At 37.8% G+C, this 17,010-nt stretch overlaps 4 protein-coding genes and 1 long non-coding RNA gene across 6 annotated transcripts; 2 read left to right on the top strand and 3 right to left on the bottom strand.

The window, feature by feature from the left end:
- Positions 1 to 959: 959 nt before the first annotated feature.
- On the top strand, positions 960 to 2,417 carry LOC120010794. The gene is made up of 2 exons (XR_005470928.1): positions 960 to 2,143; positions 2,279 to 2,417. It is a non-coding gene; the product is annotated as an uncharacterized LOC120010794 (long non-coding RNA).
- LOC120010792 (dynein light chain LC6, flagellar outer arm) lies at positions 2,141 to 3,541 on the bottom strand. Its single transcript, XM_038861651.1, has 2 exons — positions 2,714 to 3,541; positions 2,141 to 2,626 (listed from the first exon to the last, which is right to left on the bottom strand). The coding sequence occupies exons 1-2, from the start codon at positions 2,849 to 2,851 to the stop codon at positions 2,471 to 2,473; spliced, it is 294 nt and encodes a 97-aa protein (XP_038717579.1). The 5' UTR covers positions 2,852 to 3,541; the 3' UTR covers positions 2,141 to 2,470.
- A 730-nt stretch (positions 3,542 to 4,271) lies between these two features.
- LOC120010787 lies at positions 4,272 to 6,543 on the top strand. 2 transcript variants are annotated; one of them, XM_038861647.1, is made up of 5 exons: positions 4,272 to 4,400; positions 4,589 to 4,786; positions 4,887 to 5,283; positions 5,622 to 5,807; positions 5,963 to 6,277. In XM_038861647.1, exons 3-5 carry the CDS (start codon positions 4,966 to 4,968, stop codon positions 6,245 to 6,247), a joined length of 789 nt encoding a protein of 262 aa, XP_038717575.1. In that variant the 5' UTR covers positions 4,272 to 4,400; positions 4,589 to 4,786; positions 4,887 to 4,965; the 3' UTR covers positions 6,248 to 6,277. The 2 variants fall into 2 exon arrangements, with proteins under 2 accessions (XP_038717575.1, XP_038717574.1); XM_038861646.1 differs by having other exon boundaries at positions 4,273 to 4,400; positions 4,589 to 5,283; positions 5,963 to 6,543.
- A 536-nt stretch (positions 6,544 to 7,079) lies between these two features.
- LOC120010789 lies at positions 7,080 to 7,926 on the bottom strand. Its single transcript, XM_038861648.1, has one exon. The coding sequence runs from the start codon at positions 7,797 to 7,799 to the stop codon at positions 7,272 to 7,274; it is 528 nt and encodes a 175-aa protein (XP_038717576.1). The 5' UTR covers positions 7,800 to 7,926; the 3' UTR covers positions 7,080 to 7,271.
- A 1,715-nt stretch (positions 7,927 to 9,641) lies between these two features.
- On the bottom strand, positions 9,642 to 11,992 carry LOC120011297 (ras-related protein Rab7-like). Its single transcript, XM_038862380.1, has 7 exons — positions 11,827 to 11,992; positions 11,646 to 11,672; positions 11,457 to 11,556; positions 10,878 to 11,024; positions 10,714 to 10,794; positions 10,440 to 10,585; positions 9,642 to 9,852 (listed from the first exon to the last, which is right to left on the bottom strand). Exons 1-7 carry the CDS (start codon positions 11,877 to 11,879, stop codon positions 9,783 to 9,785), a joined length of 624 nt encoding a protein of 207 aa, XP_038718308.1. The 5' UTR covers positions 11,880 to 11,992; the 3' UTR covers positions 9,642 to 9,782.
- Between the last annotated feature and the right edge of the window lie 5,018 nt (positions 11,993 to 17,010).

Below are 17,010 nucleotides of genomic sequence, written 5' to 3'. Positions count from 1 at the left end.
CCAAAATTTGCTCCCACCACACATTGCCATCCGCTCCCACCATATCTCAAATCAAACTCCTGTCAATTTTCACAACACACAAATTTCAGCACATCTTGTTGTGTGCCGGTGTGTGTGAGAGGAGAATGTTGATACTACTGCAAAGGAGGATCATGGGATAAACTTTTCCAACAGTGGTATCGGAGCATGGTATCCTTAAGGAAAAATTGATCCATTCCCCACCAAACTTTTTGATGTCAACCAAACTTTTTGATGTCAACATTTGATATCTCTGGCTCAATGATACCATGTTCTGATACCACTTGTTGGAAAAATTTACCCCAAGATCCTCTTTTTCAGTGACATCTCTACCTAGGAAACTCAAGAACCAAAAGATTATCATCAACCCCCACTAAACTCACTCTCTAAGACTCTTATATCTTGAAATCTCTCCTAGTCTCACACCTCCTTGCCATTCTTGGTGACTACTCCCGCTACCCCACAAGAGCTCCGCTAGAGGATAACTCCATCTCTAAAAACTCTACCCGAAAACAACTGTATCATCTCCGATCAGCATCGTCACCATGAGCTTCACCACTCACTCGGCAACACCCCTGCCTCCTCTGCGCCATACCCAGCACACCTCAACCTAGTTCTGCAACTCAACCGGCACTGCAACACCTGCAGCATGTGCACTGCAGAGTCCCCATGACAACACAGCCTCCCGCTGCAGCACTGCCCATGGCTCTACACTCCTCTGCTCAGCACTCAACCCCCGGATTGGTGCTACACCAGCACACTTCCTGCCAGCTCCTCTCACCCTCTTATGAAGAGAGAAGAGAAGCAAACTTTTTTTTTTTGTTTCTTTCTTCAATAAGTGGCCGACAATTCCAAGAGAAAATTTCTTCAGTTGGGCCTCACAATAGGACCCACACGTTTTCATTAATTTTCTCTACAATCAAATCATGGAGAGTAAATACCATAGCCGCCCCACATGGCTTGAACCTCATGTGGCCCCCACTGGTCAACGAAGTCAAGCTCACCTTTGATAGACTTTATCAATTTTTGATCAAATCCTAACAGAGGAGAGTGGTGGAGTAGGAAAAGAGCACCTCTTTGATATGGGCATCTATGGATTTGCAGTCAAAGACATCATACAGATCCAAAGCTTTAGAAGCATAACCCCTTGCTTGGATTTGCATCTTCATTGGCATGTCTGTGTCCTCTACCAAGGCTTTTCCTTCCAACATCTTCTGTTCTCTCTCTCTCTCTAGAAGAAAACCCAGTTGGGATATGCACAATCCTGATATTCTCTACCATTCGCCTCACTTGCCTCTTCTTATCTTCAAAAACCAAGGACAATAATCTTTGAAATCTGACCTCACCGTTTTCCTAGTATGATGCAGAAAGTTCATAAACATTCCGGAATCTTACAACTGTAAAGGAGTGACTCATAATTAAACACAAATATTGAGGTGGCACATATTCCAGCTCTCTTTCTGCTCAAATTTTACTTTATTCGTATTCTATGAAAAAGCAAATCTCTCTCTCTCGAGTGACGCACGTCATGGTCATGAAGATAATGTTGATGAAGAGGATAGTAATGGTGAGGCTCCTAATAAGTCACGGTCTAATTGGATTTTACTGATAATTTAGGCATCAAACTTACCTACCATTGCCATGTATATCTACACTTTTTTGTCGCATTTTATTTCCTGGTTTTCAGTTAAACTAACGCGGGAATAGTCATACCATTGACTGTGATTAATTCTGTGTATACTCTGCTTAAAAGAAAAAAATGATTTGATGAATGCAAGTGTGATTATTGTGCAAATTGTCGCCAACTTGGCTCCTAATTTGCGATCGTTTGTAGCAACTGCTTTAACAGAATAAACTATACTAGTTATCAGAATTCATTTTGCATATCAAGCTCCTTTGGTCAATTAGTCCGATGGTTCCTCCTTTCATTGAATGCTGCTTGACAATGTAGTCCTCTTATGTCTTACATTGGGAGTAACAGAGAATACATGCAAGGTAATTGCAGACATTGTGATTGCAAACTTGAATGATGACACTTCCATGACCAGTCGGTATTAGCTCCAGTCTGATTCGAAATGCCTGCTTGAGTTTTGAAGAGAAAGGATACCTACTGATTGGTTTCTTGGTATCACTCTGTCAAACAATTATGTCTGTTTCTGTTTAAATGGTCCATTAGCCATAGCTCAATATATTTCTCTTTTTTCAACAGTTTATTCTACATTTTCATTCTCAATTCACGTTCTTTTTCCTCTAAATGCAGCAATCAGGTACAAGGCATGCAAAGGTGGTATTACAGTGTAGACCATGAGATGTATACATACAGTGCATCCGGCCATTTTTGAAAATCTTAAAGAACCCATGTGGATGTGTGGCCCTGGTAATGCTATCTTAGTATCTTTTCATCTCTTGGCTTGTTTTTCTTTTTTACAATCAAAGACAACCCAGTCTAGTCTTAGGCAGAGGAGGGAGAAGAAGCCCCCTTGAAGATGAGAAAATTGAGTGTCTCCAGTTTGAAGTGGATGAAAGTACCTTCAGAATGAGTGAAATAACACCCAAAATTTGATCCCACCACACATTGCCATCCACTCCCATATCTCAAATCAAACTCCTGTCAATTTTCACAGCACACAAATTTCAGCACATCTTGTGTCTGCCTGTGTGTGAGAGAGGGGGAGAGGGGAGGAGGAAAGAGTACCTTTTTGATGTGGGCAGCAATGGCTTTGCAGTCAAAGACATCATACAGATCTAAAGCTTGAGAAGCAGAAGCCATTGCTTGGATTTGCATCTTCACTGGCATGTCTGTGTCCTCTACCAAGGCTTTTCCTTCCAACATCTTCTGTTCTCTCTCTCTAAAGAAGGAAACCCAGTTGGGATATTGCACAATCCTGCTATTCTCTAGTATTCACCTTCCTCTTCTTATCTTTAAAAACCCAGGAAAATAATCTTTGAAATCTGACCTCACCGTTTTCCAAGTTTGATGAAGAAAGTTTATAAACAATCCGAGAATCTTCCTAGTGTAAATGAGGGACTCTTAAAACACAAATATTGAGGTGGCACATAGTCCAACTCTCTCTATCAAGATTTCTCTCCCCTCAAATTTAACTTTATTCTTATTCTATGAAAAAGCAACTCTCTCTCTATAGTCATGAAGATAATGTTGATGAAGAGGATAGTAATGGTGAGGTTCCTAATAAGTCATGGTCTAGTTGGATTTTACTGATAATTTAGGCGTCAAACTTGCTACCATTGCCATGTATATCTATATTTTTTTTGTCAGGTTTTTATTTTTTAGGTTTTCAGCCATACAAATATAAACAACTAAAACAGAGAGAGGAGCGAGGCTATGGAATAGTGTGACTTGGCTTGGCTGCTTCCTTCCAAATTGTACATAATTTATGTGGTTTGATATATTGTTATAGAAACATGTAATTTGATTTTATTTGACATAAAAAGGTATAATTAATACTAATAACATAAATAGTTACTTAATATTACTTATTCAAGTGAAAACGACTTAAAAAGTTGGGGGCTCGTGGACTATTATCGCCCATTATGGAACATTATTTACCCAGGATGAGCTATGCAAATCAACATAGAGAGGCTTCAATCGTTACCCTAAGAAGTAAGAGGTGAGAACACATTCAAAGAGTGAACTGATTATCATCTCGGCTGGATCCCCTGCAGCCTTGGAGAGAGCCTGTCGTGCGTATCATCTTCTCTATCTCTGGTCACTTGGAGAGGGACTGAGGGGGGTTGGAGCTTAGGATTTTTCATCACTCTTCATCTTGTGGTTAATGGCTAGGAATAGGATATACTTGGCCTCAAGTTAAGAGTATGATGAAGCAACACTTTAACCCAGAAATCAGAATAAAAAGTGCACTGGACCACCACATTTTCGTCCCAACTGAAGTATAAATTCTTGCGAGGGCAACTACTCGACCACCACATTTTCATCCCAACTGAAGTATAAATTCTCATTCTCGGCTGCCGACAGGACAGTTGTTTCCAAACCTGAGGTTTGTTTTTAGGCTCGTCTTTCAAGCCTAGCTGTTATATCACATACCCTCCATTAGTCCACAAATATGTGGCGCCTTATTGGTTCTTGACAAAAGAAAGCCACTCATTTTCATCCCAATTGAAGTACAAATTCTCTATAGGCTGCCGACATTTGTTTCCAAACCTGAGGTTTGTTTTTAGTCTCTAGCTGTTATATCCCGTTCCCTCCATTAGTCCTACAAATATGTGGCCTCCTAGTTGTTGCTTCATGCACAAACAGTGAGTGAGAAGTGAGAAGTGAGAAGTGAGAACGGAGAGCGGAGCTTTTAGTATCTTATTTTTATCAAAGGCTGGACTCAACAACTTGAAGGCTCCTGTGATTCCAGGTACTGGGTGCTTTAAACTTTTTTCTTTGTTTCCATCAATGGTTTAGACACAGTTTCTTGATAAAGTTTAGTTGAATTTACCATAATTGTTGAGAGCACCAGTTACAAGTCCTGAATTTATGTTTCAAGACGTGATTTTTGGGTCCTGGGTGCTTCACCTATGTTATTAATTTGAATTCATTGCGCAGATTTCAGATGCTCAACAAATTTTTCTCGAGAAATTTAGCCCATTTTCTTCGATTGTTCGAATCACCAGTTTCAAGTACTGAATTCTCATTAGGGAAGTCCTTGACTCATCCAAAGCTTTCTGGGTTTGGAGATTTCTGACACAAGAAGCAGATTTTGTTGAAACTTTGTGGAACTCGGTGGTGGCTATTCAAGTACAGGTATTGACATTGATTTTGGGGTCAAATTTCTCTGTAACATGATTCTCACAGTGAAATCCGAATCTGATATCACGAGCTTAACCCCATCATCCCCTCCAAGGTCTCCGAAACGCCCAGTGTACTACGTCCAGAGCCCTTCAAGGGACTCTCACGATGGAGACAAGTCCAGGTCCTCTTCAATGCAACCATCCCCAATGGAGTCACCTTTACACCCATCCTTCGGCCACCATTCCAGAAACTCATCATCTAGTCGATTTTCGGGGATATTCCGGTCATCCTCAGGGAGAAAAGGAAGCAAGAAGACGATCAATGACAAGGGTTGGCCCGAGTGTAATGTGATAGTAGAAGAAGGGTCCTATGAGGATCTTGAAGACAAGGCTTTTACTAGAAGGTGTCAGGCCTTGATTGCTCTGTTTAGTTTTGTGATGTTGTTTGCCGTTTTTTGCTTGATTATATGGGGAACGAGCCGGCCTTACAAAGCTGAGATTACTGTCAGGGTAAGCCAATTTAGTTTCATGTTTTGCCTGATAGTAATATTTACTTAACCTCTTAACGCATGTGTGTGAGAGGTTGCAAGTTCTAACATCCATTCTGACGCGATTTGACGTTATTTTTACATTGGGTTTCGACCCAAAACTTAATTGGCTCATGTGGTTTGAGGGTATTGCATGTGGTCCGTAGATTTACCATTACGGTGAAGTGCAGTGGACTGTTCTTTCAGTGGGTTCCCTCGTCACCCAAAAAAAAAAATTGACGCAAACCATCAAGGTTATTCTGTCTGCTTCTATTTCTTTGTTCAAATATATTGTCTGATGGGAAGTTTACTTTCTTTCAGAGCTTGGTGGTGAACAACTTTTATGTGGGGTCTGGAGCAGACTTCTCAGGAGTTCCAACAAAAATGCTATCAATGAATGGCTCATTGAGGATAAGCATATATAACCCTGCTACAATGTTTGGCATTCATGTTAGCTCTAAACCCATCAATCTCTTATATTCAGAGATTGCTGTAGCAACTGGCCAGGTTAGAATTCTGTCCACAACCTCATCTCAGAATTACATGTTATTCACTTCATATGTCTCCTGATTCCAAATATGTTCTTGTTCTTGATCTGTTTTTGGTTACTTCTTATGTCATCTAGACTAAACCATACTAGTTTTGCTGATCTTATATTGCAGTTGAAGAAGTATGATCAGCCGAGAAAGAGTCACCGAACGGTATCTGTTAACCTGGTAGGAAACAAAGTTCCCCTTTATGGGGCTGGATCAAGTCTAGCAGCTTCACAAACTGGATCTTATATTGCAATTCCATTCACATTGGATCTTGAAATACACTCGCGAGGAGATGTGGTGGGAAAGCTGGTGAGGGTAAGACACAAGAAACAGATTTCTTGTCTCTTGGTCTTGGACTCTACCAGAACCAAACCTATCAAGTTCAAGAAGGATGATTGCAGATATAGCTGATATCCTTCTGGATGTTTTACGGTGATACCTAAAAAAATTCTAGTTCAATGGGGCATTTTTTTTCGATTTGAGTGGTAAAGGTTCTAAATGTGAAGAAAGATACATCTAGTCGTCACTGTTTTTGCTTCAGCTGTCCATACTACTGCATTGTGTGCAGATAAATGTGTATATCTTGATTGTACGTGTGTATAAGTACCAGATTAATCTCCTAGAGCAAGGAAAAAATAAAAATTCTTGCAGAATCACCATGGTTTCTGAATCTCTGTGTAAACTGGATTGCAGGGAGTGTTCCGTTTCCTTCTCTTTGTTTTCTTCACATGTTAGTGATTAAGTGTTTTCATTTGAGAAGAATCTTGACTGCAACTCTCTCTGTTAGAATCTTAATGCTCTAGAAATTTTAGTGGGTGCTGCAATAGTATTAGAATATAACTACTACTTAAGCTTTCTCAAGACGAGGAAACCTCTTCTAAACAATTCTCTCAAAACAGATATTTCAATACCATTGAGGGTCTTCTTATGAGAGTGTACACTCCTCAGTCCTCTCTCAAATCAGCCCCATCTAAACATAGAGGTTCTTCACTTAAGAATTTGATAACAGGATCCATCAATCCTCACTTAAAGAAAAATAAGAAATTATGAAAGTGCAGCCCTCGGAGCTGAGTCTTGAAAACCTAGGCATAGATTATGTACAAAGGTTTTCTATTTTTCTATTTTAGTGGTGAATCAACAACCTAATCACTTACAGAGGAAAATGCCTGGAAGAAAAATAATAAAAATTATACACAATCATGCAAGTATACTGGGCATACTATACTAGAAATTGAGAAGAAAATCAGAAGACTAAGACCTAACAATTTTATTAGAATCGAGAATGAGGAACAAAAACGGAGACATTTAATAGAATCTACAATAGCAAAAGCTGATCATCATATGCATAACAATAGTAGTTCATTCAACATAGCATATAACTGATTACAAGTGGAAAACAAAAAGATGGAAGTTTACCCACCAAGTACTTTGGGATTCACACAAAACCCTCTGTCAGAATTGGCCTCTCACTTCCTCTTTCCTCCTCTTCATCATCCACCTTTTTATCACCATTTTTCAATTCAGCCTCTAGTCCTTGCAACCCATCCACACAGCCCCTTCCTTTCCCTAACTCCTCCTGCTTATCCACATCTGACCCACCACCCACCACCACGACCTTATCCCCCTCCTCCTCAATGTCCTTCTCCGCAACACAAGACCCGGGCGCATCCTTCTCAGGAAATACTCCAACCAACGCATCCGGCACGTCCGTACTCGGCGGCAAGCCAACGACTTTGTCGGACATGTCCTTCCCGGAAGGGAAGGGGTCTGGGACGCAATCCCCCGACTCTTCGGAGGAAGCGGAGAAGATGGACGTGGCACGGGACTTCACGGCCGCGGCCGCCTTAAAAAAGGCCTCGTGGATGGATTCAGGCGGTAGGGCGCAGTCCTCGAGGCCCGCGTCTTCCAGGCGAGGAGGAAGGATCTGGTTGAGAAGCCCTTGTTGCTCCTTTGAAGCCTCCATAAAGCCAACTGGAACTTCGACAAGGGGAATTGCTGTCCGATGCTTTTAATTACAATCTGGATTCTGGAGAGTTCTGGTTGAACACTTTAGGGTTTATGCTTCTCTATTTTACCTCCCGTTTGTTTTATCCATCTTTGTTGTCGGTTTTATCAAATCTCTGATTCCAGAACTTGACGACCATTGTAAATTTAAGACAGGTGTCATTTGAGAGGTTCCAAAACTTCATACTACTAGTTCCATGATTTGTAGGGTCATATCGTTAGTAATTTTGTTAAAATTATTCATTTTTCCCATAAAGATTTTGTAGTATCTCTTAGAACTTTATTGTGATCTTGTATGTTTTTGTATGTTATTTTATATCTATATTGTGAATATGTTTCATTTAAGCTTTTATCTTTTTGTTTTTCTATGTAATTAATAGGTGATAATTAATATGACCGACCATTGTAAATTTAAGACACGTGTCATTTGAGAGGTTCCAAAACTTCATACTACTAGTTCCATGATTTGTAGGGTCATATCGTTAGGAATTTTGTTGAAATTGTTCTTTTTTCCCATAAAGATTTTGTAGTATCTCTTAGAACTTTATTGTGATCTTGTATGTTTTTGTATGTTATTTTATATCTATATTGTGAATATGTTTCATTTAAGCTTTTATCTTTTTGTTTTTCTATGCAATTAATAGGTGATAATTAATATGACTATTTATTGTATTATTAAATATGATTTTAAAATTATTTGTATATTATTTGTCTTTTTATTTTTTGTGTAGGTTTTTTTAGAATCATCCACGTGGCACCAAGGAGAAGTTTTTGGATCCTCCATTATATATATATAGATTGATGCAATTAATAGGTGATAATTAATATAACTATTTATTGTATTATTAAATATGATTTTAAAATTATTTGTATATTATTTGTCTTTTTATTTTTTGTGTAGGTTTTTTTAGAATCATCCACGTGGCACCAAGGAGAAGTTTTTGGATCCTCCATTATATATATATAGATTGATGATTGATGTTACTCGATTTTATTGCGTCAGCATTGGCGGATTGATAACCGAAAAAATCGACAAACAAAAAATTGATGGATAATTGAAAATCGACGGATTAAATTTATGTCAAAAAATAAAAGAAAAATCAACAAACAAAAAACTGATCGATAATTGAAAAATCGACCGATTAAATTTATGTTAAAAAAATCAATCATAGACAGCCCTAGTGCTTAGGAGTTGAGTCAAACCAAGACACCATGGATGCGAGAGGCTTTTTAAAAAAACATTATGAGTAATTAAGAATGTGTTGATCGGATTTATGAATCCAAAAATATCATCAGAATAAATTCTAATTTATCAATCCATAAGTTAAGGGAAAGAGCGGGGGTCATTCCTATTCCATAGACTCGAATTTGACTCTCTCCCCATCCCTTAACCCTTGTGGCTCTTACCCATAAAAAGTTAAGAGTTCATCAAAAGGAATAGAGTTTCTATACCTGTTGTCCCACATCGGTTGGTAATGTCAATCATGTGTGGTTTATAAATCCAAGCCCACTTCTCTACTATCAACAAGGCTTTTTAAAGGCTTGAGTGAGTTGTACCTAACCCACCTGTTTGGACCTAAAGAGAAACAAAGTTGTGCGAACCCGATATATCCACGGGGACCGAACAACCCAAAATGGACAAGCATGAGAACCAAAAAACACACACTTCCTCTTCAGAATGAAAAATTGAGATCAACTCAACGCTAGATAAGATGCACAGAGATCATAAATCCTAGCAATATAACACATAGCAATATAAGACATGGAAATATAATATATTATGATCTGTAATAGAAGAATATGAACTGCCAAAAAACGTAAATATTATTTAAGGGTAAAGGAAAACAAAGAGAATAGGACTGTTTTCTGACCCACATATGATACACCCCTAAACAAATATGTATTTTGGAGACAGAAATAAATAGAACCACAAAGCATTCTCTTAACATTCGCATCCAGTAGATCGTTGTTGCGTTCCCCCACCACCAACATCAATGGCGTCGCGAAAGTATCTGTCCAAAAATATGGAACCACCACAAAACTCGTGTTATTTATTGCCACACAAAGATCGGTTATTGCAGTCTAATTTGACATCTCTATGCAGTTCCAAAAACAGTAATTATAGATGGATTGTTAGTAAAAAAGATTCAATTGTTGTGCATTGACCATAAATGAATTGAGATCTTTACTTAATCTTCTAATCACCTAAGTGTCCCAACATTCTACAGGCAGCATCCCCCGGGGAATATAGAAGAAGTTCAATGATGGGGAATAAAAAATGACTATATGCACCGAAACAAAAGATGTTTCAAGCTAAGGGTATATCGCTAAAGTAGAAGCAAATCAACCTCATGAGCACTGCAATTAAATATTTCTTTTTAACCACCGCTCCCCCCGCTCCCCCATCATTAACACAAACACGACTTGCCAGAAAGGGGAATGCCATATGTCCTCCCACTCTCCCAAGCACATTAGTTATTGAAGGCAACTTTAGCGTCCCTAGACCAAAAAAGTCTGGTTTGTAGGCAAATGTAGAGTTATTTCATAACTGGAGTGTCCACTAGACATTGAATATTTTGGATGCATGTACTATACTCACATATCTTCTTCAGGTTCATTCTTGAGTGCATTTTTAGCTATGCATTGAAAAGCAGCATCCACATTGAATCCCTCTTTCGCAGATGTCTCAAAATATGGAATGTTTCCCTTAGAAGCGCACCATGCCTTTGCTTTCTTTTCAGAAACCTGAAGACATTGTCACCAGATTCGCAAATGATTAGCAAGAACAACATTGATATTCCAGATGGATACATCCTGACAAGGTTACGATGTTCAGTGGGATTACAGCATGTAAGAATAAGAGGAAGTCTTACCACCCGGCTGTTGCCACCATCAACATCTATCTTGTTCCCCAATACAACGAAGGGAAAGTTTTCAGGGTCATGTGGACTAGCCTGAACACGAATCCTCAAAATATGAGTTTCAGTCTATGTATGCGTATTTGGAGATAAACATCATAGCCAGATAATAAAATTACCTGAATCAGAAACTCTTCACGCCAATTATTGAGATTCTCAAATGATTTCATAACATTTACATCATATACAAGGACACAGCAGTCAGCACCTCGGTAGAAAGCCACGCCAAGACTTTGGAACCTTTCTTGCCCAGCAGTGTCCCATATCTGTATTTACAAACAACCTTTAAGGACTAAAAGCAACCCCCACGGATTCTCCGCCAAAAAAAGAAAACTCAAACACAGAGGCATACTCCAATAGAACAGATCTAAAGAAAGAAACCAAATGTTTTCAAGCTTCTCTAATGTAAACCAAAATCACTCAATTTCCGCAATCAAATATCTCATATATACATGGAAAAATTCAGATTACGGTACGAGCTTCATAAAATTTTAAGCTTCATCTAATGTTAACCAAAATCACCAAATGTTTTTTTTCTTTTATCGTTAGAGCATAAACGCTGCTCAAGAATAGCCCACACGACAATATCTAGACTTGTATTATCAACAATTGACGATGGCCCTTTGCCTGTAAAAATAAATAAATAAACACAACAAAGAAACCCAATTATGCCCAAATTGCAAGTTTAAGGCTCTCACCTGCAACGTGAACAACCTATCCTCAAACTGGACTTCCTTGGTCAAGAAATCTGCTCCTATTGTTGCCTTGTACTGATTACTAAACTTACGATTCACATACCTAATTACCCATCAAAATATAAATATAAATCTTACTAATAAACCCACATAAAAAGTAAAAAATCAAGATCAGAATTTTGCAGAGAATACTGATTCATGAGAGATGTCTTGCCAACCCTACAAAAGAAAAAGATCAAACAAAATGTATATCAGTATGAATTCTCAAACACCAAACCGCCCAATTTCGTTTCCTTCAATTCCCATCACATTATTAATTTTCACATCAATCAAACAAAAAAAAAAAGGGGAGAGAGAGAGAAAAAAAACATACCCACTTTCACCAAGGATGATGACCTTCAGAAGCATACGCCTACGAGAAGCCATGGATTAAGAAGTTTACAGAATCGAAATCAAAATCCTCAGGAAGGGATGAAAATCAAATTTCTATGGTTTGCTTGCGGATGTGTGGATTTTGATGAGTTGTTATTAGAGAGGAATTTAAAGGCCGTTCAAACGATACCGTTGAACCTTTTTTTTGAATTTCTAATTCGATTTTTAGGCCCATAAAATATATAAGAGAAAACGAAAAGATGCCCAAGGAAGGCCCAAGCCCAAAAAAGAGTGATCGTAGGTCAGGCCCACTAATTAGCCATCATGAAAATAAAAGCCTTAAATGCTACTAGAATAAGATCTTGTAAAGGCCCATGTTAATATTGTAAGGACAAAACGTTTTTGCACGTGTTAGGATAATCATATCTTGCAATAATAACTAAGGTTCTGTTATGAAACATTTAAGGTGGATGACCCAACTGAAGAGAATGAAAGCTACAACGGCTTCATTAAAGACTGAATGTATTATAACATTCAATTTAGTCTTTAATAAGTAATTAATACTTCCATTACGTTTGATATTATTTTGTATATAAAAACATGTAATGATGATTTGTTGATGAATGAAGAAAGAAGAGAAAGAAGTATTCTCTTCCATTACTCTTCCATTTAATAACTAGATCAATTAAGTTCTATATTACATTATATTTACAACACGTTATCAGCACGAGTCTCTACCATTCTATTGGTATTAGACCTTGTTTCTTCAAACAAGCAAAGTGAGTATTACTTTCTATTACATTTCTAATAATAATATTATCATGTCAAATATTGCAAAGTTAGACTTCACAGCCCTTGATATCTCGGGGAAGAATTACTTAATATGGGTTGGTGATGTTGAGATCCATATGGAAGCTATGGGTCTTAGTAATACCATCATTGAAGGAAATACTGAATCCCAGCAGGATCGGGCAAAAGCAATGATTTTCCTTCGTCACCACCTTCATGAGGATTTAAAATCTGAATACCTCATGGTAAAAGATCCTCTACGATTGTGGAATAACTTAAAGGAGAGGTTTGAACACTATAGAACTATCATCCTCCCAAAAGCTCGTTATGATTGGATGCACCTGAGGTTGCAGGATTATAAAACGGTTAGTGAGTATAATTCTGTACTACACAAAATTGTCTCACAACTTGAACTATGTGGAGAAACTATCACTGAAGTGGATAAATTGGAAAAGACATTTTCCACATTCCACCTCTCGGATATAAACCTACAGCAACAGTATCGAAACCGCAATTTTACTCAGTGTTCCCAATTGATATCCCTCTTACTTGTAGCTGAGCAGAATAATCAGCTTCTATTGAAAAATCACCAGTCTCGTCCTACGGGTACTACACCGTTCCCTGAAGTGAACGCGATTGTATATAATAATCATGGACGTGGACGTGGACGTGGTGGAAGAAGAGGACGAGGCCGTGGTCGTCATAATCGTGGAGGTAATTATCTTCAGCCATACCACCAAAAGAGGTATCATGTTGAAACAAGTCATAAAAATAAAACATACCACCAGAAGAGGTATGATCCTGAACCAAGTCAGAAAAATGACAAAGGTTTGCAAAACAAACCCCAGAAGGGTAATGAAGAGACTTGTTTCAGATGTGGTGCTCAAGGTCATTGGTCGCGTACCTGTCGTACGCCTAGGCATCTAATTGATCTATATCAAGCCTCTACCAAAGGAAAAACAAAAATTGTGGAAACAAACTTTGCAAATTTTGATGATTTTAATATTTCTGATGATTTTACACATTTGGATGTTTCTGATTTTTTCGAAAATCAAGATGGTAAGTCCATATAGGTTAGAATTATTTATTTGAGTGTGTTGTTTAATAACTTACGATGTTTGAGTGGGTTACATTAAAGTTTATGCAAGTATGTTAAATATATAATGAAATAAATGATCAATGTGTTATGTTTCAAGTTTTTGTACATTATATATATTAAAATGATACAATATTAACAAGAAATCAATAGCCCACATGATAGGGATCTCATACCGCGACTATAAAGTTCCGGGATCAAATCCCTACAGTGGCAATGATTTCAAAAAATTTTTTATTTATTTATTTTATTGCATCAATGAGTAATATTAATCGGGTTTTCTTGTTTTAGAATTATGACTCACAAGGATGCATTACGTGGTTGTCATTCAAATGATGAAGACATATGTTTGATAGATAGTGCAACAACACACACTATCCTTCGACATGAGAAATATTTCTTACACATGACATTGCTTGAAGCAGATGTTGATACAATCTCGGGCACATCAAAAATGATTGAAGGCTCCGGAAGAGCTAATATTGTATTGCCTAGAGGAACAAAAATATATATTGAGGAGGCATTGTACTCTCCTAAATCAAAAAGGAACTTACTAAGTTTCAAAGATATTCGTCAAAATGGATATCATTTTGAATCTGGAAGTGAAGGTAATACAGATTATCTGTATATTACTTCCATTATTTCAAGCCAAAAGCTTGTAATAGAAAAGCTTGCAGCTTTCTCTTCGGGTTTATACTGCACAAAAATAAAATGGATCGAAACACATGTCGTGATGCATCAGAAGTGCTCTGATCCGAAAGAATCTATACTTTGGCATGATCGTCTTGGTCACCCAAGCTCTACCATGATGCGCAGAATAATTGAAAATACAAATGGACATCCGTTAAGAGACCAGAAGTTTCTTTTACCTAAGGATCACTTGTGTGTTGCTTGTTCACAAGGAAAGTTAATTGTGAGACCATCTACCCTGAAGGTAGGTTTAGAATCTCCTAACTTCCTGCAACGTATTCATGGAGATATATGTGGACCTATTCATCCACCATGTGGACCATTTCGTTATTTTATGGTTCTAATAGATGCATCATCTAAATGGTCACACGTATGTTTATTGTCTACTCGTAATGTTGCATTTGCCAGGTTCTTAGCTCAAATCATTCGTTTACATGCACAATTTCCTGATTATCCTATTAAGTCTGTTCGATTGGATAATGCTGGTGAATTTACTTCTCAAGCATTTTATGATTATTGCATGTCACTAGGAATAGATGTTGAGCATCCTGTTGCACACACTCATACTCAAAATGGTTTAGCTGAATCACTTATAAAACGTCTTCAATTGATTGCTCGTCCAATGCTTTTAAAAAGCAAATTGTCTTCTGACACTTGGGGACATGCAATATTACATGCTGCATCATTAATTCGTGTTAGACCATCTGCTCACCATTCTTATTCACCTTTGCAATTAGTGTTTGGTCATCAACCTAATATTTCACATTTTCGTGTTTTTGGTTGTGCTGTTTATGTTCCTATTTCACCTCCACAACGCACTAAGATGGGACCACAACGACAACTTGGTATTTACATTGGCTTTGATTCCCCTTCTATCATTCGATATCTTGAACCATTAACTGGTGAGATTTTCAAAGCCAGGTTTGCGGATTGTCATTTTGATGAGTATATTTTTCCTCCATTAGGTAGAAAAGACTCTGAACCATATAAACATGATGATATTACTTGGAACACTGTGACACAATCTCATTTGGATCCTCGAACAAAACAATGTGAACTTGAAGTTCAGAAAATTGTTCATTTACAAAGTATAGCTAATCAATTACCTGATGCATTTAATGATACTTCACAAGTTTTACGATCACATATTCCAGCTAGAAATTCAAGTGCACGTATCAATGTCCCTGAAGGACAAACAACAAGTGATGTCTTGAAACCACGTCAGAAACGTGGAAGACCACTGGGAGCTAAAGATAAAATTCCCCGAAAGAGAAATATACAAATTTCTACTAGAGCTTTGGCAGAGCTTACTCCAGAAGAGCAAATTTCTCCTGTAGAGAATACTCGTGCAGAGGTTACTCCTAAAGAGAATATACTTGCTGAATCCCAACCTTCTGAACAAATATTTCCTGAAGAAATAAAAGTACCTGATAATGATAATAATGAGAATTCAATATCTCATGAAGAAAGTTGGGATAGAAGTAAGACTATTGTCGACAATGTATTTGCATATGCAGTAGCTACAAGCATTACCAGAAGTAATGAGGATCCTGAGCCAAAATCTGTCGATGAATGTCGATGTAGATATGATTGGCCAAAGTGGAAAGAGGCTATGACAACAGAATTAAATTCTCTATCAAAAAGAGAAGTTTTTGAACCTGTAGTCCATACACCTAAAGATGTCCAACCTATAGGATACAAATGGGTATTTGTGAGAAAAAGAAATGAGAATGATGAAATTACTCGATATAAAGCGAGACTTGTAGCACAAGGTTTCTCGCAGAGACCGGGAATTGATTATGATGAAACATATTCCCCTGTCATGGATGGAATCACGTTCAGATTCATAATTGGCTTAATAGTCGCTGAACGACTAAATATGCGTCTAATGGACGTAGTAACAGCTTATTTATATGGATCGCTAGACAGTGAAATTTATATGAGAATCCCCGAAGGATTTCATTTGCCTGAAGCAAAGCCTAAAGGATTGTACTCAATCAAACTCCAACGGTCGTTATATGGGTTAAAACAATCCGGGCGCATGTGGTTTAACCGATTAAGTGAATACCTTGTTAAAGAAGGATTCACAAATGATCCGATTTGTCCATGCGTTTTTATTAAAAAATCAGAATCTGGATTTGTTATAATCGCTGTTTATGTTGATGATTTAAATTTAGTTGGGACTCCTGAAGAGCTCACTAAAGCTAGTAATTATTTAAAGAAAGAATTTGAGATGAAAGATCTTGGAAAGACAAAATATTGTCTTGGCCTTCAGATCGAACACTTGAACAATGGTATCTTTCTTCATCAAACCACTTATACTAAAAAAGTGTTAAAACAGTTCTATATGGATAAAGTTCACCCTTTGAGCACTCCAATGATAATTCGTTCACTTGATATTAAGAAAGATCCGTTTCGACCTCAAGATGAGGGGGAGACACTATTGGGTCCAGAAGTACCATATTTGAGTGCAATTGGATCGTTGATGTATCTAGCCAATTGTACCAGGCCAGATATTGCATTTGCTGTCAATTTACTTGCAAGGTATAGTTCTGCCCCTACTCGACGACACTGGAATGGAATAAAACATGTTCTTCGTTATCTAGGAGG

This window comes from Tripterygium wilfordii, chromosome 12 (genome assembly GCF_013401445.1).
Source record: "Tripterygium wilfordii isolate XIE 37 chromosome 12, ASM1340144v1, whole genome shotgun sequence".
Taxonomy (NCBI): domain Eukaryota; kingdom Viridiplantae; phylum Streptophyta; class Magnoliopsida; order Celastrales; family Celastraceae; genus Tripterygium; species Tripterygium wilfordii.
This window is presented reverse-complemented; position numbering and strand designations above follow the sequence as displayed.